The 23,624-nt window shown below is 41.8% G+C and overlaps 1 protein-coding gene across 1 annotated transcript; it reads right to left on the bottom strand.

Moving 5' to 3' along the window:
* Window positions 1-1,193: 1,193 nt before the first annotated feature.
* Window positions 1,194-22,103, bottom strand: LOC117889343 (DENN domain-containing protein 5B; the record flags this gene model as incomplete). Its single annotated transcript, XM_034793335.1, is given in 9 exon segments — window positions 1,194-3,186; window positions 4,300-4,474; window positions 6,490-6,616; window positions 6,769-6,851; window positions 8,396-8,583; window positions 13,998-14,116; window positions 17,403-17,548; window positions 20,884-21,005; window positions 21,975-22,103. Coding segments are annotated over 9 exon segments (1,273 nt in total), but the record flags the coding sequence as incomplete, so codon positions are not given.
* Between the last annotated feature and the right edge of the window lie 1,521 nt (window positions 22,104-23,624).

Below are 23,624 nucleotides of genomic sequence, written 5' to 3'. Positions count from 1 at the left end.
CGGCTACCTTCCTTCATCAGCTATAAGTATTTAGAAAAACAAAGCACAACTACCAGGATGCAGATTCCTCTGGAAAGGAAATGTAATCCACATGCAAAAAGCCAACAGATCAATGACAAAATGGATCATTTTTCATGGTGTAATGAAGATCATTTAGAAGATTGGGAGGTCAGGTGGGAGGGAACATTAATACTAATTATAGGATATAAAATTGTTAATTTGCAAATAATGAAAATTAAAACTTTCTAAGCTCTCAGTATCACATAATAGTGCTGTATGGTTTCTGATACTTAGTTTATAATTCATTCAAAAATTCAAGTGTTAGGGATGAATTTTCAATTGTTGGCCATATCGCCTATTGACTTTAACTGGAGTGGCGTGGCCACCCCAAAACACAACCTTCTGAAGATGTAAAGATTAATTTAGAGTCAATGTACAAATGTGGACTTTTGGTACAAACCCACTGCATTGTTCATAGTCCCTCAAATCTGTTCTCCATAACTCCAATATTGATACTGCCGTCCTGCATAGAATACTTTGGAGGGTATTGGTCAATTCAAGCAAGAGCAGATTCATGCTTCCGAACAGCTTCAATTTGGCAAAAGCTCTGCCTTGGTTAAATCAAGAAGCAACAAAGAACCCCTCCCATGACAACCTCAAGTGTTGAGGATAGCAATTTGAATAGTGTGTCAGTAGAGAGTGATTGTTTTGCACATCTATTTCAATATCTGAACATTTCTCTGCTGAGCACAGACCAGTATCGTCTGGATGAGATCCTTGGATCTTTCTAGGCTCCTCTGCTTTTGGTCAGCATTTTTCTACTTATACACTACAACCCTTTCTTCAAATAAGACGGATGCTTTTCATCTGTCCAGGAAATATGGGGTGGGATTTCCTTCCTGACACCAAAATGAATCTATTACAAGAACTGCCCAGCTGGAGGGCAGTAGCAGAGTGGATATTTCTTACTAGCTTACAAAAGGAGAAAGTATGCCACCGTCAACATGCATGACTTTCTGCAGCTTGTGAAGTTATTCCTTCTGTTGCAGGTATCTTACACAGCGCTTTTACACTGCCATCATTCCCATAAACTAGCGCCATCACCTTTCTATCAACACTTAATACTTTTGCATTATCCAATTTTCATTTTGCCTCCATCTCCCTCAGCCTGCCCTTATCCTTAATCTTTTTCAAATACTTTGAAGGAGCACTAACTACCCTCATCCTACCTCACCATAGCTCACTGGAGATATTAAACCTTGTCTACAAGCTGGCAGTGACTAAAACGCCAATTTTCTAATACTGTTCTGAAGGTGGCAACGTGCAAGCAGGAAAGACAGACACTATTTCTAAACCCCTTCTCTGGATCTTGTTCCTCTCCATTATATTTATTTATTTGGGGGACACTAACTTCCCAGACATAAGAAGCAATGTTCAACATTCAGCCAAAATCTTTTGTAATGCACTGCAGTTCTGATCTACAATGTAATCTGTTATTTTAGTAAGGGTCTCTCCCCAAAGCAAAGATTGCTATATATACCAAGCTGTGTGATGTCCTCAGGCATCCACTGAAGAATAAATTGTGATCAAATTGATTAAACCAGTGAAACAAGCAAAAGGATTTCGAACCCATCTCCAAAGGCAGCTAATGGCTTTGAGTTAACATGCCCCCAGCTTTGCATAAATCAAATCTCAGTGGAAGGAAAACTGAATGATAGCATGCAGCAAATATCTGGGATGTATCACACAACTGATTTAGTTTTTATTTTAGCATATGGAACTCCAGCAGCTCCCAGTTTCTCCGAGTTCTGTGCCTGTGACATTTGTGTTTCTTTAACACATTATTAGTTTGAAACAGTATGAGACAGAAGCCTTGACACCAATTCCCCTTGCCTCACTTCTTTTCTATAGCTGAATTATTCAAAACCAAAGCGATCCTGTGCCTCCCAGGAACACTTACTCCCCAGGATAAAGGAAGACTAGTAACTTGCCAGTATTTCACAACTGGTTGAAACAGTCCTGTAGCACAGCAAAATCGGTGTTTGTGGCTCTATAGCAACATAAAAACCGAAACAGAGCTTGGTTCATCTTCTGAACCAAGTTATTCAACAAACCTATAGAAGCAGACAACCTCTTGAAGCATACGTCATCATCCACAGTACAAATGCAGACGGGGGAGGGGAAATCTGAACAAAACCCAGAAAGAAGAGGGACAAAATGACAAATCAAGTTATTGACATTTCCCAAATATAGCCTGGTGCTGTACTGGATTTTTTTAAAAAACAGATGATATCAGGCTTCTTGGAGGCTCAACAATTCCTCATGTCCAGTGTTTAAACATTTCATTTGCACCTCACCTTGTGCTGATTGATAAAAATTACACAAAAGATCTTAAATATGACAACTCACAGCTTATACACACGGAGAGGCTTGGATCTTTAAAACATAAAGTAAGGGAAACCGTGTACAGTAGGGTAAACGGTATACATTCACAACATTTCAAAGAATGAGATGATAGCAGTGGCTACATATTGATACTTTGCTGTGTTCTTTTGCAACACCTGAAAAAAGCCCTGCTGAGTTTGCACTGTATTTACACATTGACTGGCTTCTTCCTTGCTACCAAGCAGCAACATCTCTCCCCCCACCCCCCACAGCTGTCCCACGGTTTTAAGCTACTTATTTTCAGCACAAGAACATTGTCTAAGAAAAGTTTGAAGATTAATATAATTTCTTAAAGAAGATAGCATATTTACATACATCTAACACATGAAAATACTCTATTTTATTCTGTTTCAAATAAACTACAATACCGCATTTTAGCTTGTCTGCAGCTTTAGGACAGTCCTGAATCTGGTGTAAACTGGGTTTCCCACTCCCACCCGATAACAGGGTGCTCTGCTTTACAGTGATGCACTACCGCAGCATTCAAGTTCTAACAGGTCCCCAATTTTTGTTTGCTTGCTTAGCAGAGAAATAATGAAGTTCTCATCAAAGCCATGCTAAACATCCACTCCTTTAATGAGTGACCCTTCTAGGATGATGTTGAAATCTTGTAATGTCTGTAGGACTCTGAGGAGGGAATTCACTGTCATGCGGTCCCGCAGAAGGGCGTTCTCCTCATACATCCTTGTGATGGCAGGACACTCTGCTAGCAATGGAATCCATTGAGGAAGGAAGTGATCCCTACAGAGAGAAGAATGGAATTAATGCAATCTGCTGTGTCCAGCAGAACTTAATCTGAACTCTTGCCTTTAACACACCCCAGAACACAAGTGTCCATTTTTGCATAGGTGACGTGTGTCATTTGCACTCAAAAGCTCCCCATATAATAATTGGGATCCCGTTTATATTATTATTTATATGCAGTGGCACCTAGAGGCCCAATCAGGTGAGTACCACATTGTGCTAGATGTTGCACAAGCATGTAATAAGAGATGCCCCACCCCAGTTTTCAGTACAAATTAATTTGTTTTTACTACTTCCCTATTTCTGTTCAGAGAAACATAAGTACACTGTTGTATTTGGGTCAATGGGAAAAAAAAAAAAAGAAAGAAAACTTCTAGAGCCTACTTTAATATTAATCCCTGACCACACTGTAGATGGCATAATGATTTCAATTTTTTGAGGACTGACATGGGAGAGTAAAGACAGGGGAAGAGATCAAGGAAGTCAGATTAATGCCATGGGGAAAGATTCAGTTTAATTTCCAGGCCATTAGCAAGGAAAGAAAAGTCCAGGAATTCTGTATTGGTGAAATGCAGGTTTAAAATTATCTAGATACATAAAGACAAAGGAAGAGAAAAAGGAAAAAAATATCAACAGAAGTGCTCAAAATCCTATTAGGAAAGGCAGATTTTCTTCCCACAAGGTTTAGCAAAGACAGAAATAGCCATGTGCCCGTTTTCATTTGGGTTATTAAAAAGAGAGCTGGGGGAGGAAGAGGTGGACTGATTCCTCTTTTGAGGGCACCCTGAACTCACGAGGCCTGTACTTAGTGTATAATATCATGTAAAGAGAAGCTCATGCACACAATTTCCCTGCATTACCATGAATTTCATTAAAACAGAAAAAAGTGACTTGCAGAAATGTATATGCTAATCATCAGGAATAATACATATCTTACTTAAATTTCTCTTCTGTTCTTAAGGACATTTATTTAAAAGTATGAACTGGCCAATTTATATGTCCAAGATATTTTAAGCTGGTAAATTAAAGTGTCCAATAAGAGTGATACAGAGTGTTCAACTGACTAATCCAACATTAGAGAACACCACAGTGAAGAATGCTGCTCTGTACCTAGTCCCCAGGCAAACCAGGATTTGGAATTTGCCATCCTTCCCGATGTTCCTTGGTGCAGTACTGATAGCATTTACATAGTGACAGAATGTTTTGCAGGATGATCTCTGAAGCAAGACGTCCTCTTCGTTGTCCCCAAACTGGTCAGTGGTTTCAAAATAAGCAACTGCTTTCTCTGCAGAGAGAAAGTAAAACCATGCAATGATTAATTCAAAACACTTTGAAGCCACCTCAGCACCTTACAATTATGCAAAGAAAGCCATTAAAAAAAAAAAGTCAGCATGCGCCAAAAGCTACCTCATGGTTACTATATATCCTATCTAAATAAAGTGTGGTAGTCTCAGAAACTGCTGTGTGGTGACAGTTGGCAAATGTGGTCACTGTATATTGTACCTTAAATTAGCATCATGAATTAGTTTAGTGATTATAGGCATTTTTGTGGCGCTAAATAGTTTAATTATTCCCATTTTATAAATGCCATTAGCTACTAGTTACAGATTTCCTGAGTGAGATCTTCCCTCAGGCTAAGAGCCTTAATTTATTTGTTCCCTTAAAATATATTCCTGAGTCCCAAGGGCTGAGCAGTATGGACCAATAGATAATAACCTGTATAACATCCACTGAATAAGACTATTCTCTAATCGGTATCGCTTTTCTTCAGATTGTAGTTGAAAGCCATTTCCCAACACCTCATTTACTAGGTTTGTATCTTATGAAATTGCCAAAGAATTGCCTTCTTTCTTTATCAAAATATTTCAATGAATTACTGTTTATGAAAATGCAGTTCTAATAGATGGCATGCAAGCTACCCCTACAAATATGTCTGTATCAATAAGTCTCAATCTGAGAAGCAAAACCCTCTATCATTTCATGTCTTGGTTGTCTGTGGAGAAAAGGTTTTCAAACATGTAGCAGTTCTTGTGAAGTGGACAAATTTGGATTTGAGGGAAGCCAAGTTTAATTTGGATCAGAACCTGAACTCATTTCCAAAAGTGGTTCCAGAGCTCATTTCTAGTCACATGCTGCAGTTGTACATTTCCTCCTTGTCACCTCCTTCCCAAAACCATTTCTTCTCATCTTTTGCTGTCTCAAAAGATGTAGCTCTGGAATTATTGTACGTAAATTTGTCCTTGTTTTTCCCAGCAAGCCCTCCCCACACACCCCTTTTGCTATTGCTGTGTACAATCATCATCCTTGCTGTGGCTCAGACTTGTGTTCTTGGGTCATCTTTGACTACTTTTTCCTTTCTCCTCATACATCAAGTCCTATTATCAAGTCTTGCTACTGCTTGTTTTGCCACATATGAAAAAAACAAACAAAAAAAAAACCAAAAAACACACCTTTCCTTCTTTTGCTTTGTGACACTTTTATCCTCCCCTCCCTTGATTACGAAAAGTGGCTCCAGTACTGCCTCCCCATTTGCCACATATTACGCCTCTCTACTGAGTTAGGAAAACAGCCACTAAAATCTTCATCCTTTCCTGAGCAGGCCAGATCACTCCCCTCCCGCAAACCCCTTCACTGGCTCACCCCTACCCACTATATCAAATTTAAGATTTCCCATCCCCACCCTCCACACCCCATTCACTGGAATCTGCCAAAAGTCACTGGCCTCATTTACATTGTTTCCTTCTTCAACTCCTGACACTGGGCTTTCATTTGCTGCTCCCTCTGCTTGGGTAACTTCCCAAACTATGCCAGCCATTCCCCTCAAACACCTCCTAACACCCGCTTCTTCTACGAGGCTAAAATACATTATTAATCCACATCAGTTAAAGACCCTCCCTACTCCCCCCCAATATTATATATGTGTTGGTGACAAAGAAAAAAAAAAAAACCAAAAAAAAAAAAAAAAAAAAAAAAAAAAAAAAAAAAAAAAAAAAAAACCACAACAACACGGTTACTATCCCAAGTTAACACCTCACCTGGGTTTTCCAGTTCACTTAATCTCATCTGTGCCTGTCTTTTAAAATGAAAGCTGCTCAGGGCCCGGAGTGTATTTGTATTTTTTACAACACAGAGCACAATTGCACTTAAACAACACTCACATAGGGTTAGATTAGGAGACTTAAAGTTTGTCCTGTAGGAACTGAATGGAACCCAAGCTTATTAAAATCTGAGGTACGCACACTTGTGGCCATTTCCCTCTAACCCTTTCTCCCCTCATCCCAACATAACACACCAGTTTACCTATGAAATCCCAGATGAATACATTCTTGTGGAAAATCCGAGCAGATTTGAATCCATGGTGGAAGACCTGCTCCAGTGCTGCAACCAGGCCATTTTCACCACACAGTAGAATGGTAAGGCTGCCTCTCTATGGAACAAAAAGATACGGTTCTTAAGTACAACAAGCTTCAAAGCCTGGTGTAACTCTGGTTACTGGTACACTGATCCCGGTTTTCCTGGTTATAAAAAGGTTTACATGTATTTCCTCTTCTAATTACAATATATTTTATGATAGAGTACCTCTTTCTCGGGCTTGTGAAAATGTTTCACAATATTGTTCACAGCTTCCCCAATTCCTTCTTGGATCTGCCCTGCATTAGGTTCTGTAAATTAATAGAAAGCACAGTCGCTGAATATGAGAACATTAAGACAATGCACATTAAATCAAATTCACACACTACCAAACTTGGTTCAAACTGCAGGAAACATTCAATCTTTAATACAGGAAGAGCTTATGGAGTTATTTGCGCTAAGCAAATCTATGAATCTCAGTTATAGATGACCAGGGAACAACATCAAAATGAATCAAATTAATTGCCAGACAAACTGCACAGGCCAAGGACTTTCCTTTATAAATAATTTATTTCAGTTAATGAAGCTCTGTCCATCACATATACATCCAGCACTCTTTTATTGCTAAGAGTTCTTCACAGATTTTAGGCCAGAAGGGACCAATTAGAATCATCTAGATTGACCTCCTGTATAACACAAGCCCAGGAGTGCTGCCAGCTTTTCTGCCACCCTAGGCGGTGGAAGGTCCCGCCCCGAAATGCCACCCCCCACAGAGGCGGCGGAAGGTCCTGCTGCCGAAATACTGCCGCAGTCGCTGCCCCCCAAATTGCAGTGTCCTAGGCGACCGCCCAGGTCGCCTAATGGGTTGCGCCGGCCCTACACAGGCTGAAGAATTTCACCCAGGAATTCCTGCATCAAGTCCACAACTTCTTGCTGAACTAGAGCATATATTTAAATCTAGATTGGATGCTTTAAAAAAAACAAAACAAAAAAAAACAAAACTTCAAGGTGACAGAATCCACAGCATCCCTTGATATGTTAATCCAATGGTCAGTTACCCTAACTTAAAAAAAAAAAAAAAAATGGTGTCCTATATATGGTCTGAATTTATCTAGCTCCAGTTTTCAGCTATTGGATCTTGCTACATTACAGCTCTCTACTATCAGAAATCTTCTTCCCATGTAGGTATTTACAGGATGTCATTGTGTAATTTATTAACATTTGTTCTGATAAGCTAAATAGATAGAGCTTCTTTCATCTCCCACTCAACACTGAATCATTCTCAGAGCTTTTTTCCCCAAACGCTTGCCAATTTTTCAACATAATACAATTCAGTGTTTTTGTTTAAAATACGGATGGCCTTCCACATGTCAAAAGTAATGCCTCATGTGAGTTGGAAGGCAATTGAATTCCTGAGCTTTGCCGTCCCCACCCTTCAGGAAATGCTCTGAACTCGTGCTCAGACATGGAACCACACTCATGGAAAGCAGCACTGGATTCATGTTGCTCTTTAGATTATGTTTTGCCTGGAGAGAAACAGACACTGGTAACTGAAATAAAATACTTAGTATTTAGCACTTTACAATAAGCATCAAAATTTTGTGCTCTGAGTGAGAGGTTTTATCCCCATTTGACAGATGGGGAAATTCAGGTAGATTAAGTCATTTGCCCAAAGTCACAGAGCAAATTAGAAGCACAGTGATGGTTAGAAACCATTGTTCCTTCAGACTGGACCTAGGTTTTAGAGGTTACAATCCTGTTAAAGATGCTACAAGGCTAAAATACATTATTTTATTTCCCAGTAGTCACTACCCCCATGTTATAGCTGTGAGCACAGGAAACGGCAGGGGCTTACTTGTATTTTTTCCTGTAAGGGAGGTGATACTCAGTCTGCGAGCTGTGGTTGGGGATTTCTGTTGAGGGGGGGTACGGCACTGCTTCCCAAGATCTTCATCCGACATTGAAGTTATCAGTTCTCCAATAAGAATTCTCTCCAGACTGCCATCATCAACTCCCTTCCCCAGCCATCGTCCACATGGGAATCTGTGGTACCACCCAACAGAAGAGTTTGAACTAGCTGAACATTTTAACTTGAATTCAAAGTTTAGGGACATAACTATTTCAGGGCTCCACTATGGCCCACCTAAACACTTATCTGGTGGAAAATAATCTCCAGAGTCAAAAACTGCCATTTAAAAAACCAAACCCCTCTACTTCTAAGAAACGGAAAAAAAATTCTGTCTTGGAAAAAGAGAGAGATCTCTGTTGATTGTGCAACAAGCCATCCCTATTATCAGAGCTGTGCTAACCATCCATGTTTCTTGACTGCAAAATGTAATTAAGACAGCAATGTTAGCTTTAGCTCCATTAAAAACAAAGAAAAACCATCTACATTTGTCAAATCAAAAGGAAATAGCCTTCAAGCTTGTATGAAAGCACTAGACAGTAGAAAACAAATGTGTTATACAGAAGTATTTGATAAGGCTCTTTTAGGTTTCTACATATACAAAATGAAAGCATGTATAGCCACAACTGCAGATTAAAAAACCCAAAGACAACAGTTACTTACCTATACTGTAACTATTTTTCTTCGAGATGGGGTGCAGACGTATTCCACTCATGTGTGCACGCACCCAGCACAACGAAGCCAGAAAAATTTGTTCAGCATTATCCATCGGGGCGCACTTACACCTTCTGACCCCAATATACCCTCCCATGGCTCTGCAACGACAGCACCACCCTGCCCCCTACTCAGTTCCTTTGCCCCAGGTTCCAATGCTGGAGACGCTGAAGCTGAGCGGAAGGAAGGCGGGTTGTGGCATACATGTCTGCACCCACATCTTGAAAAACAACAATTACAATACAGGTAAATAATTATATTTTCTTTGCTTGTGAGTCACCTGAATCCAGGTTGGCAACCATGGTGGTTGAAGACATGGATTCAGGTGACCCACAAGTAATTCCAGTAGGTGGTAGAGCTCTGAGTTTACTTCAACAATGAGCACAGCACTGCCTTCCCAAAGATTGCATCTGACAGATGCTGTGGTGTAAAAGTATGTATGGAAGACCATGTAGCCCTCAAATGTGTAATATCACAGAGAGCCACACTGAGAAACAACACCGAGAACCACAACTGATATCACTTAGGCTCTTGTCAAATGAGTCCATAATGTCCATGGGGCCACAGTCTGAGCTACTCAAACTGTGGTAATACAGGAAGTTATCCACCTGGAAACTGTCTGCGGAGACAAGCTGACCTTTCACCAATCCTCACAGGGGATAAAAAAACTCAAGGTGATGAACGAAATGGCTTAGGCCTTTCCGGAAAGAACACCAAGCACTGACTCATCATCTAACGCATGCAGATGCTGCTCATCTATATTTGAGTGCTGCTTAGGAAAGAATATATACAAGTAAATAAGCTAGTTAAGGTGAAACTGTGAAATCACCATGGACAAAAACTTCAGATGTGGTGTTAAGAACGTTGTCTTTGAAGAACTGAGAATACGGAGGTTCTGCCCGGAATGGCTTGTAACTCGCTGACTGCTATAGACCCAAGAAAGGCTATCTTTTGGGAGAGGAGATACAATAAGAGGTTGCTGTCAGCTCAAACGAAGGATAGGTGAGGGTGGCCAGCACAGTATTAAGGTCCCACAAAGAGACCATTTCCTTCACAGGTAGAAAATACTTTTTAGAAATCTTACTATTATGGAGTTTGGGTAAACTACTTTCCTTGGATCAGAGGATGGAATGATGAAATCATTGCCAAGTGAACCCTCAAAGACCCAAGGACTTCAAATATAACAAATAATCCCAAAATGTCCTGAACACGAGCTGACAGACTGAATTCCCTTAGATACTGACCAAACCAAAAAAACCTCTATTTAGCCAAATATGTAGATGGTTTTATACCTTTAAGCAGGATTTTATTAACTCTTTCCAAACATTGCCCTTCCTCTTCATCTAGCCACATACCATCCACACTGTGAGGCGTAGATTGCTTAGTACGGGATGAATAACATGGCTATCGTGCTAAGTCAGCAGGCCGGGAAGGAGAGGAAGAGATTTGGGAGGTCGGACAGATTGAGAAGGTTGGAGAATAAATATTGTTTTGGCCAAGCTGGCACAATAAGTATCAGTTTTGCATGGTTCAACTTCAGTTTGAGGATAACCTGCGAGATGAGAGGGATGGCCTATGTAAATCCCAAAGGCTGTAAAGTGCTTGGGAGTCCTTAAAATAAAGTTGCCAGTTTTCTCAGAAAACAAAAACTAACCAAATGCTAAAGTCCTCTTTGGCCTGCTGAACTTCAGGAGCTATGCTGGAGTTCTGTAGCCATCAGGGCCTTATCACAGCCGCAACTATATGTCTGGATGAAACATCTGCCACATCCAGTGCTGACTGTAGAGACATCGTGGCCACCAAACAGGCCTCTGCAATCAATGCCTTAAACTCTTCCCTGGAGGATTCTGGTAATTTATCTGTAAGTTTGGACATAGCGCCCCAATTTACAGTCACATTTAGACAATGCTTGCAGGTTGGCAATGTGCATTTGTAACGAGGAAATTGAATACACTTTTATCCTCACCCAATCTAACGTTTAGACTCTGATTAGAAGTAGATTTATACCTCCTCTGTCGTACTCGGATTTGTCACAGTCACAGGGAATTAGGAGGTGGATGGAAAATATTCAAACCCTTCCATGATGACATAATATCTAGTCAGTAAGCTTAGCCATGGGTGTTATAGACACTGGGGTATTCCAGAAATTTGGCAGGATCCAATATTGCTTCATTTATAGGGAGAGCCACTTTCCTCGGAGCTGAGGATTGAAGAACATCCACTAACTAATGGGTTCTTTTGAACACACAGCCTGAATATCCAATGGAGATGCCATTTATCTCAGGATAACTTGATAGGATTTAAAGTCCTCTCGTACCAGAGATGAGGATTCAGGCATGGTAGCATTGTCTGGCGAAGAGGAAGAAAAAGGAAATGGAACCACCAGAATCTCTTGTGCAGGGGTTCTCAAACTGGGGGTCGGTACCCCTCAGGGGGTCGTGAGGTTATTACATGGGGGGGTTGCAACTTGTCAGCCTCCACCCCAAACCCTGCTTTGCCTCCGGCATTTATAATGGTGTTAAATATATTAAAAAATGTTTTTAACATATAAGCAGGAGGGGAGGGGGAGGTGTTCACACTCAGAGGCTTGCTATGTGAAAGGGGTCACCAGTACAAAAGTTTGAGAACCACTGCTCTCATGGCAATGCATTTGACTGTACCAAGGGTTCAACTCCATCAAGTCAGAGACAGCTCCTCAGCCTGTGGCTAAAGCACAGTTGGCCCATGTGGAGAAACTACCAGAGGAACAGGTGATCTAGCCTTGGACTGAGAGGACAATTGGGACCTCACCAAACGAGGAACCTCCCAGGAATTCCAAGGAGGCCACTGTGGATGTGGCATTGATGGCCAGTAGGAGGTAGGCCAGGAAGCCGATTGTGGGAGCAGTACTGATCACGATACCGACGGTGACTCCCAGGAGGTCTCGAGCTTGGATAGCTGTATCAAGAAGGCAAAGGAGAGGAAGAGGCTTCAGCACTTAATCTTGAAGACACTTCCAAGTAGCTGGCAGTAATGTAGGAACCACTCCAGATGGGACCAATAAATGGCCCACATCATCTGCAGTCCAACACAACAGCCTCATTGGCACCAATGGTGGTACAGTCAAAAGCAATTTGAGTACTGGTAAAGGCATCACACTTGGTACTGAACCGGACAGTTGGTACTGAAAGTGAAGTGGGTACTGGACCTGCAGATGTACACTGTTCTGGAACTGTCATCAGTACTGAAGATAGCATCTCTGTGCCAGCAGTCCCCTAGCTACTATACAGGAAGCAGACTATAATTCAGGACCCTGGATATGAGGAGGTGCAGACAATAAGTCAGCCATCAATCCAGGAAATGCAGAGGACAAAGAAGATGAAGCCACTAAAGTCAAGTGTTCTTAAGTGGTGAGTCAGGAACAGACAGGCATAGCAAGTTTGCTGCTGCCTGATACATCAGTGGTATGGAGAGTGTCTGTGTGGACACCATCATCATCAGTGCCGGTCTCAGCAGATGCCCCCAGAGTGGTACCGGAGTCAATGGTACAGTCTGGTTGATCAGCCACTGGCACTGGAGAGTGGGTTGAAGGCCCAGCTTTATCCACATCCCAAAAGACTCAGGATGTCAGTCTGCACTCCTCCTAGACAAGGAGGATAAATCTCTCTGAACACTGGAGCTGCCCCAGTCCATTTTCCTCAGGGTACCAGAGGAAGGAGAACGAACGATCCCTCTTTTTGCTGGGTGAATAATCCAAGTCTGGACATGGAGCTCCTGTCCATTCTAGCTTAGGCACTCTCTGGAGGACCTGATGATCTGCAGCGGTCCCCAGAGCTGAAGTGAGACTCATGGCTTTCTCCATAAAGGCACTGCCTTCAAACACAAATCTGTGTTCTCTTCTTAAACAACTTACTGGTAGAGAAGCCTTAAGTAGGGTGCCCTTCACCAAGGCACAATGAACTTCGGATCGGGGGAGGGGGGGGTTCACTAGTAGGGATAGCAGCACCACCACATGATGGACAATGTTTAGAACCCAGAGAAGGCATCACCCTGGGCTAAAATGCTACTAAATATCCTAAGCTAAATTAAATCTTAAGGTACTACTCAACTTAACTATTTACAGAAAAATAAATAAATAAAACCACTGTGACAAAGAACGTGGGGTGAGACACCACACTGAATGCTCCAAATCAAGCTGTGGACAGAGAGAAGGACCTGGTTTGGGGAGGTGCCAACTCATACAGCCATGGAGGCACGAGCGACTCCCCGATGGGCACTCCTAAGCAAGTTCTCTGGTTTCGGTACACTGAGTACATGCACACTAGAGTGGTATGCACATCTGCAGCCATTTGAAGAACTCATTTTCTTGAAAGCTATACTTCTGTATTCTTGTTCAAGTATTCTGACATTTAATGGCTTTTTAAAACCAATTGTTTATACTTCCATTACGAAGATTTACCTAAAATAAAACTGCCATTCAAGCTTTTGGGAAGAAAAATGGAATTTATTTATATACAGCTGTGCTGGACAGACATAAGCCCATCAATTTGGCTATTAGAGGCAATGGTGATAAGCACTTTAAAATTATGCAGTCTGTCCTGTCTCAGCAGACTAATAAAATCTCATACTTTCAAGCCTCCCCATGTATTTCTAATCAGATTCTTCAGCTTCAATTGTAGGTTTCTGAAACCTAGAGAATTTCAATTTGAAATTCTCCATCTCTAAAACCTAAATTGAGTCGCCTGTCTCCATCATAGTTCAGCAGACCCAAAAAGGACACCAGAGATCTCTAGTGTTTTGTCGATCAGGCAGGGATTTCAGATTTAGAAAGTTAGAAACTTTGAAACTTGTTGCTTACTTGTATGTGTGTCCTGTAATTTCACTTCTCACCATGACGCAATCTACCAGCCACTTGGCTAATAATCCTGAGTTGTCATGACCAATCTGAACAGTTGTTAGCTTTCCTAAATTCTGGCACTGCAAATGAAAAAAAAACAGAACAAAAAAACCACCACAGATTTTATTCATTTTATAGAAAGATGGCCCACAATAGTATAGTTCATAAAGCAAATGAAATTAAACAAAATAGTGAAGCATGGATTCTTAATTAAGCAAATGCAGCTAAAAACAGCATAATTGAGGTTTCTTTGTTCCTATTTTATTCAGTTAGGACCTCAAAAATGTATAGCCCATTAATAGATGTATATTCTTTGCAGTGAGAGCTTACGATACATAATTATAAGTCATGTTAACCACTTTGTTTTTAGCTAAACAGGCAAGAAAACTGTTTTTATTTATGAAATTTGTTTTCAATATGTTCAAAATTACAAGATATTTTTGAGAAGCTGAATAAGTAATCATTCTGTGGCAGGAAACTAGTCATTATCATTAAATGCCAATGTGCTCAGTTCTTCATAAGACAAAGTACTCACCCTGAGAAGCTTATGATCACAAAAAGACAGACAAGTAGAAAACGATACTGCAACGTCCAGAGCAATGTTATTTAATATTTACATAACAGTAATGACCAGAGGCCCCAATGAAGACTGGGCACCATTTTGTTAGATGCTATATACAACACAACATATAAAGGGCAGGTCCCTCACTGAAAGAGGTTACAATCTAAGGTCCCAATCCTGCAAACATTTATACATGAGAGTATCTTTACACCCACAAGTAATCCCATTGAACTCAATGGGACTACTCACAAGAACAAGTGTTTTTCGGAACAGTGCTTTAGATGTTAACATAGAGACTTCCCCTGTTAAATACATTATTCATCTAAGTGTCTTATAGCCAATGTGGACAAGCATTTGTGAGCATTGCAGAAGAGGTGGGGTCTTTACAAGGGATCTGAGTGATGAGAGATAAAAGGTCTGGCATACTGGGGGATCACTGTTTACGGAGGGATGATCCGTGTCTCTTTCATCCCAGAGCATCTTTGCTGACACAAGACAAAGTACTACATCACCATTCATTCCTGTCCAGGGCCTGTTCCTCCATTAAGCCTAGTCTGGTCATGTCCCCACGTAGGATATCTCAGGCCTTGTCTACACTACAGGGGAAATTCGATCTAAGCTACACAATTTGTTATGTGAATAGCGTAACTCAAATTGGTGTAGCTTAGATCTACTTACCACAGGGTTCACACTACGCAGTTGACGGGAGACGCTCTCCCGTAAACTCCCTCTACTCTTCTCGATCTGGTGGAGTACAGGAGTCGGCGGTGGAGGGATCTGCAGTTGATTTAGCAGGTCTTCACTTGACCTGCTAAATCGACTGCAGATGTATCAATCGCTGCTCATTAATCCCTCCATAAGTGTAGACAATCACTCAGTATTTAGTCAGTGGTTGGCCTCTAGGTCAGACTGACCTTGATTGTGGTTGCATTATTTTCTTTGGCATCCTATCATTTGTCTGTCTTTTGCAGTGTCCCCACCATCATAAATCTTGTTGCTGGAGTCAATCCAGTATCCTCATTTCACATTCTACTCTCTTTTTAACATAGCTGGTCTTAAAAAATCATTCCACTTCACATCTTCAATCTTCCATTTCTACTGCCTCCAGCCTTCTGATGTTTGTTTCATTCAATGCAGCTGCTTCCAGAACTGAGTAATAATGTTAGTAGGCTGGTATGATAAATTTTCATTTTGGTACCAGATGCAATGTTTTTATCAGTCCATAATTGTCAACTGATTGATGAAATCAAGGCATTAATTATGTCTGATGCTATGAAGTTATGAAATTGTTGGATCAGAGAATGTTTCTATGGGTATGTCTGCACTGTACCAGGAGATGTAATTTCCAGGTCGGGGAGATGTACACACACTGGCTTTGAGTGAGTCAGTATACTACAAACAGCAGTGTAGCAGCAGTGGCATGGGCTAGCTGCCTGAGTACACACCTAGGGTATCAGAAGGGATTGTACTTGGGCAGTTAGCCCAAGCTGCCACTTGGGCCAGAGCTACCTGAACTGCAACTCCTCCAGCTGCAGTGTAGAAGTACCCTAACGTGGCTGCGGAATGCACTGCTTGCTGACATGGGTTGCAGCACATACTTACCAGACCAGGGACAAAGAAGAGTCATTAACTGTAATGACTGTGCTCTGGATTTAATGCGCTTTCTCCAACTTGTCTTTAAGAAAGGGGAAGTGGAGTGTGTGGAAAATCCCCAAACAGAACAAAGGGAGAGAGCAAGGATTTAAAAAGGACTCTCGGAAGGCAAAAGGGGGAAGGCTTTTGGAGGGACAGGAAGCTTTGGCAGGAGTGTGGAAGAGATGAGCAGGCTTTGTTAGCAGGGGGGTTGGTTTAACTGTGGCCTAACCATGGTCAGGGAAAGCCAGATGGGCTGGAAAGACTCATGAACTCCAGGGGAAGGATTCTAGACACCCCAGGTGACTCTGCTCAAGTCCAAAAGAACTCTCCAGAGTGGTGAGGAACCAGAGAAATCTATACAGGGGTATATTATTTTGTATAGATTCTGTGCAGTGTGTGTGTGTGTGTGTGTGTGGCAGCGGCGTTCACTGTCATGTACCCCTGAAGAGGTAAACTGTAAACTAGCAGACCTTCACCTTTGGTGACATTCTGGGGAACATACAAGAGCTGCTGTTAGGCTTGGGGAGATGGCACTAGTTTCAGGACCTAGGAAACTGGACTGCCGAGTCCCCCCTGACAAGAGGAATGTCAGACACAAGGTGTACGACTGAAGCACATGCCTAGAAGTCCCCTGCCATGCACATTGCCTAAACTTTGCCCTGCCCCAGCAGGCTAAGGGCATGTGGGATTCAGCATTTTGATCCCCCACAACAGACTTGAGTGTCCAGCACGGGGAGCTCAAATAGATCTGGGGCAGCAGGGAGACAAGCTTGAAGATGGAAGAGAGGGTAAGAGTGGCATAGTGAGGCTGTTGTCACTGGCAGAGCAAAGGGAAAGCAGGGAACAGTAAGAAATGTCATGAGGGATGTAGGTTGAGAGGAGTTGTACAGAGCTATTCAGATGAGGACAAGAAGTATAAATTAGACACGGTGGGTAAAGGAAAGCCAGTGAAAAAGTTCCGACAGGAGAGTGATATGTTCTGTCCATCAGTAAGGACAGTAACTTTAAAAGCACTAGCTTTCTGCTTTTCATTTAAAATCTACAGTGACCTTGAACACTCAGACGCTATTTAAAGAGTTGTGCTCTGAACACAAAATAAAAACTAGTAAAATAAATGTTCTGGTGGTAGTGCTCAATACTGACTACTGAAAAAAGAAGAGTGCACTCACCTCAAATGTCATTTCTAGAAGATTTTTAGGAATCTGCATTACTCCTGTATCTCCTAGTTCTCCTGAAACACAAATCCATGGGTTTGATGTGGTGATTGCATTGCTTAGTTTTTTGATAGGTATTATCACAGTCCTGTATGGAATCACTAAAATGAGAAAACAAACAAACCAGAATTAAAGCTGCATTTTTTAAAACGTAGTTTACACGATATAGTATAATTAGGACTTTGCTCTTGTGCTGTATCTCAGTAGCATTACAAGTAAAAATCTCTCAATACCGAAGGTAAATGAGACAATTCTAAAAGTATCCAGAATGCAGTATTTGCACCAACTATGAAAACAGATACTCTGAGCATAAAAGAAAGAGGTCATGAAACCATTTCAAGTCTAGATAGCTCAGTTATAGACAGAAAAAGAATAATTATGTTAAAATAAAGCTGATCTGCAAAGCAGCTGTTGGGTGGTTTCAACACAGGCACCAATTATTACTTGTCCATAAGAGCAGCTTCAAGTACCAGTTCCTTAAGTCTCTGCCATTGCAAACAAAATGATCTCATAGATCTGCACATTGAGAAGAGACCAGGAGCATTTTGCCCTTCAAATTTAAACAATGTCCTTTGGGTTTTTTTGCTGTTCTCTTGCAACATTTGGAGTTAATATACTCAAATGAAGACCTGCCAACATTTTTCAGTGGTTATATGTGCCAAACATGATGCATAAGCCAGTAAGTCAAACACTATGAAAATGGACCCCAATATAAAACTGAGATAGTCTCCCACATTTAAAATCAGAGAATGAGATGGGGAGGCATTCCCTTACTTGTGCATAAACAATATATTTGAGATTGATCTGAATAACCACCAGGTGTTGCTGTTGTACCACAATGAAAACTAGGAGCATTCACCTTGCAGTTCAAAGCAATAAAGGACTTCAGAAAATGCCTGCTTCATCCCATCTCCATTTTAAAAGTGGAACATTATAATTCGAATACATCATTATACCCCTACGTATCAGAATACTGGCAAAGCTGCTAATATGAGGTTGTCAGACTGAAGACAGATTTGGAGCTTTCATCCTCTAGCTGAGTGGAAATATTATGAAGCAGACTCTCAGTGGACACACTTCTCTCAGCACCACTTAAAATATATGGGAATCTCAGTAGGGCTTGATGCTTAATGCATAGTTGAGTGAGAAAAACAGGGCTGGCCACTTGTCCCAACTTGCACTGGACAGAGTGGAATCACACCCGTTTCTACTGCAAGAGTTGCTTTCCTGATGTTTTGCAAACCTGGCATTTCCTTTGATTAAGGAAATCATCCCTTTTTACTGGTGCATGCATCATCTCAATATTGTATACACAATGCCACAAATTCACTCTTGCGTCCCAGAGGAGTAAGTTGCCAACACTGATGGCCCAGAAAACAAGATACAGTAAAACCTCCATGGACACTGCACTCTTTTGTAATCACTCATTTCCTTAATGAAAGCTTAAGAAGAGGAAAAGTTAAAAGATAAGCCCAAACTTTACCTAGTCATCAAAGACTGACTTTACTTCACCTTCTAAAGAAATAAGGATGTGAAAATAAAGAGACCAAGGTCAACACAGCAACTTAATGGTAGCACTTCCCACTGTTGGGGAGGGGAAAACAAGTTGATGTCTAGGTTTTGGCCCATTGTCACTCCTTGAGTATATAGGAGAGGAGGAAGAAGAGGGGAAACAAGCCTTTCAGTCATGTGGGGAGGGATAAGGAAAGAGAAGGGGAAGGTACTGGTCACACTGGTGGCCAAAGGGACAATTCCATTGGCCCCCAAAGCAGACATGCTCTACAAAATAGCTTCCACCACACAGAGTGACCTTGCACGTAAAATGCATGCGAGGTCACACTATGCAGAGGATGCCATTTTGATTCTGTACGTGGTCTGCAGAGGTGCTGCACAACTGCACATGCAGTCCATGTCAATGAAAATGTTGAAACAGCTTGGTGGGTTAAAAGTCCATGTGGCTGACAGGTGTGAACTCACCCATCAGTTAACATAACTATAAACGTAAGCCCATAGCCGCTGACTCTGTGGGTGCTCCAGGGCACCCACAGAAGAAAAACAGTACTTGGCACCCACCAGCCAGAGCTGATCAGCAGCTACTGCCGATCAGCTGTTTGGTGACTGGGGGAGGCACTTGGGGGAGGGCGGAGAGCAGCGAGTGGCAGGCGGGCAGGGCCTCAAGGGACAGGTTGGAACAAGAGCAGGAAGAGGAGGAGTGAGGGCAGGGCCTTGGGGGAGAGGGAAGAGGCAAGGTGAGGACAGGGACTCAGGGAAGGGGCAGAGATGAGGTGGAGTTTCGGGGAGGGGGCAGAGTGGGGGCTGAGCAAACCCAGGGAAAAATAAAACTCAGTGCCTATGCTTAAGCCCCACTTAAGACAAAAGGAGTGTGTGTGTGAACCCACCCAGGAGTTTTTGGGCTGAGTGGGATAGCTCAGTAGTTTGAGCATTGGCCTGTTAAACCCAGGGTTGAGAGTTCAAAGTTAGGGAACTGGGGTAAAAATCTGTCTGGGGATTGGTCCTGCTTTGAGCAGGGGGTTGGACTAGATGACCTCCTGAGGTCCCTTCCAACCCTGAGATTCTATGATTTGTGTAGGTGTGTTCGAGCGACTGAGAAAGAACACACAGAAACCAAGGCAACAGACAAAAACAGAGGGAGAACCAGAAGAAAACTGGCAAGAAAAGCCAAGCAGGAGCCTTTAAGCACAGCGTGACCCTGCAAAAAGCTAGAGAACTTTTGGGTCTGGCATTGGCTACAGAGTCTTGGGGGCTGTAAGCTAAGAAAATGTTCCTTCTGTTCTTGTCTCCTCCTTCATTCAGAGACACATGACTTCGAACACTCCTCATAAGTAACCAAAACTGCATGGAAGAAATACCTGAATATCTCCAATTTCTACTTTCAAATGGAACATCTCCAAAGCCCCAAACTTCAATTAGCTGCTTGGGTCAAAAGGGGCAACAACACATAATGTACACAAAGAGACACGAAGTGCCTCATCCTTCAAAGCGTGCTCTTAACATGCCCCAAGGAGTCCTATCTGTTTCTCAGAGGCTACAAGGATGGTGTACATATAGTGGAGAAATATGGGGGAGCCTTGAGATGTGGAGGACTTTTCTGGGTTAAAAAAAAGAAGATGAAGGGCTACACAATTCTGAGATATAGAAATTGTACTAGGACACTTAAATGTTAGACTATTATCTGAATGCTACTCTCCTCCACGATCCAATTCTGTTATCCAAAGCACTCACAAGTGATCTTACACTTAGCTGGTTACCCAAAGCAACACCCAGAGGTGCTGATCTCAGTAGCAATGACTGCAGGCTTCTTGGTAAGAGCCCAGATACACTGATCATGCTGCAAAGTGTTGTCTCAGGATCACTCCTCTGTCACCATGACAGTGACTATTTTTCATTCAAGACAAAGTTTGAGTCTCCAACTCACTGATTGTGGTGAAGACACTTGTGAAGCAGAAGTAATCCACAGCATTGAGCGAAAGAAGGTGATAGAGGAACTGCTCTCGTTCTTCTTCACAGCGTAGGAAAGCATAACGCTTATAAAGTTTCCTGTGAGAAACAAAAATATTGCTGTCTCTTTAAAAACAGACACTAAACCAACATTAAAAGGTCTGTGACCCCCCAGAACACCAAACTAAGGGCTAACCTACATATATAGAAAGTATTTTGGGCCAGATCTGCCATTGGCGTAATCTGGCAGAAATCCATTGAAGTCAGTGCAGCTATTTAAACCAGCTAAAGCTCTAACCTTACGTATTTAATACCAGTAAATAAACTCCTATACAAAGGCAGATACTTCCAATGGTGATGTGCACCAATTCCAATTTTTATACATATTGTATATACGCTGTATGAAGGGTTAATAAGGGGGGGGGGCCAAAGGGGATTCCACCCCCTTTGCAGCTGACACCCAGAGCTCTTCCCTTCCCATTTCAAAGTAGTTCAACCACTGACTGTAAATTGACATGTGTGTGAAGTCTGACACGTCAGCATTTGTAAATCCACTGGGGTAATTTGTTTCCAACCAAGACCAAATAGCTAAGACCTCAGCTCACCTTAGCCCAAGTCTGCTAAGATCAATGGACATGAACTAATTCTATTCAAAGGTACAGCCACCCATCTGAGCCTCTCATCCTTCAGGCTTTCCTCAGACCTTCCCTTCTGTGGAGTGGGAAGTGTGTGATGTCCTAATCTTCTCACTGTGTACTCTGATTGGGTTTCTCTGCTCAGGGTCTGCAAGTGGTGCTGTGTGGCTCCCTTTCAATCTTCTAGTTTTGGGAGATATTTGGTCCTCAGCAATCCAAAAATTGACAGGGTCTTGATAGAGGGTGTCAAGTAATAGCCTGTCCCAGACCCATGTAGGAAACACCCTCTCTCTGATTGGTACTAGCTAGCTCCAGTCCCAGACCAGCTGCAGAGGCAGATAGCTTTTCATAAGGCTTAGTTCATAAGGCAACCTTGGAACCCTAATCAGGATACTGTGATAAGGAAGCTTTAAGAACAATAAGTTACCCTTACTTAGCGAGTGCTTGGTTAGAGAGAAGCTGCTTTAGGTGCTGAGACAAAAGCTTCTTTTCAAGAGACAACCTTATCCATGCTCGAGCTCGACCCACATCAGTCTTTATCTCACTCATGTTCTGAATATGCCTGAAACAGGAGGGGGGGGGAATTAATAAAATAAATCACAAAATCCTGCCCATTTAAAATGGCAGCATCAAATATGGTGCAGAACTTGAATTTAATTTGAAAAAATCCCTGGAAATTAAAACTGCTTGCAAGATATGCAAAAACGCATTTCCCACACCCCGCCCCCCAAATTAGAAAAGTCTTACCAGAACTAAGTAATACAGAGCTCACACGGCTGTCAGCAAATATTAAAAAAAGCTGTTTTTAAAACGGTCTTTGAAAGCTAGCACAGAGACAGGGCCAAACCTTGTTAAGAAAAGATTTTAAAAAATTTAAAAAACCTATTAGAAAGTCTATAGTACAGTTTTGCAAAGAATTGTTATAGAATTGTTTATACTGTGCATTGGCCGTATCTGCATTGACCAGAGGAATGTAGTTAGCACCTTGCTGGTGGGGGAGTGGGGGGGAAGGAAGAAGAAATGTTTGAACACTGTTCTGGCTACCACTAATCTATAGCATACAGACTAAGGTAATAATACACTTCAAAAAAGAAATACAGTCACGTTGGGAAACCCAGTTATGCAACAGCAGCTCCCTTGACAGCATTAACAAATATGGTATGTTTCGGGAGCTACCATCTGAACTCCTAAACTATGATATAGTCTAAAAACAGGTCTAGTTGAACAGTGGTTAAAATGCCAGTTGCCACTGACAGTCCCATTGTAGCTATCACTGGTGGTGGCAATGATGGGAAATTTAAGAAAGAGGCCTACAGTAGACAAAGCCAACAGAGATTTGACGTGTTCCAGGAGCACTGAACACATGACTCGGACCTACATATGCTGTTAGACTTTACCCGTGTTAACCTTGCCAGGAGACTATTGTGTTATAACGGAGTCTTCAGACAAAAATAGTTTTCACCAGTGCAGTTGGTATCTAAAATGCTAGTTTTCCCCCAGATATTTACACCAATACCCCTTCACACTTCCAGAGAAGTATAAAAAGGGCCTTGCGTAAATGACAGTCAAGCCCAGTAGGTTTTCCACATGTCTGTTTGTAAAAAAGCAGAGCTATTCTGAACAGTTTTTAAAAAAAAACTTCCCATGTTCCAACTTGGAAAGAATACTAGAGGCTGCAAATCTTACAATACATGCAGCTTTAGAACAGAAAAAGACTGGCATGGCAGATTGTTGCCTTTGAAAAAAAAATTACTACAAGGAAAAATGAATAATGGTTTTCAGTGCATGGAAAAAGTGGCTGCAAACTTGTTAATTTTCACTCAATTTGCATGTTAAGTGCACAGGCAATTCACAATGTTCCATCCCTTTGTGTAAGTCTCTAAGCTTCCACCACGACTGAAGTGAGCTTTGTTAACACCTGCTTTCTAACTCACATAACATCCTTGAAGGCCCCATGTGCTCTACAAAATGTCCCATGTTAGGAAATGTGACATTTACTCCAAAAAATTGTTTGATGAAGTTGTGCTGCAACTGCTGCTTATTATGCTGACTAGTATAGTTTCATTATTACCTTGTATTCTGC

This window comes from Trachemys scripta, chromosome 17 (assembly GCF_013100865.1).
Source record: "Trachemys scripta elegans isolate TJP31775 chromosome 17, CAS_Tse_1.0, whole genome shotgun sequence".
Taxonomy (NCBI): Eukaryota; Metazoa; Chordata; order Testudines; family Emydidae; genus Trachemys; species Trachemys scripta.
This window is presented reverse-complemented; position numbering and strand designations above follow the sequence as displayed.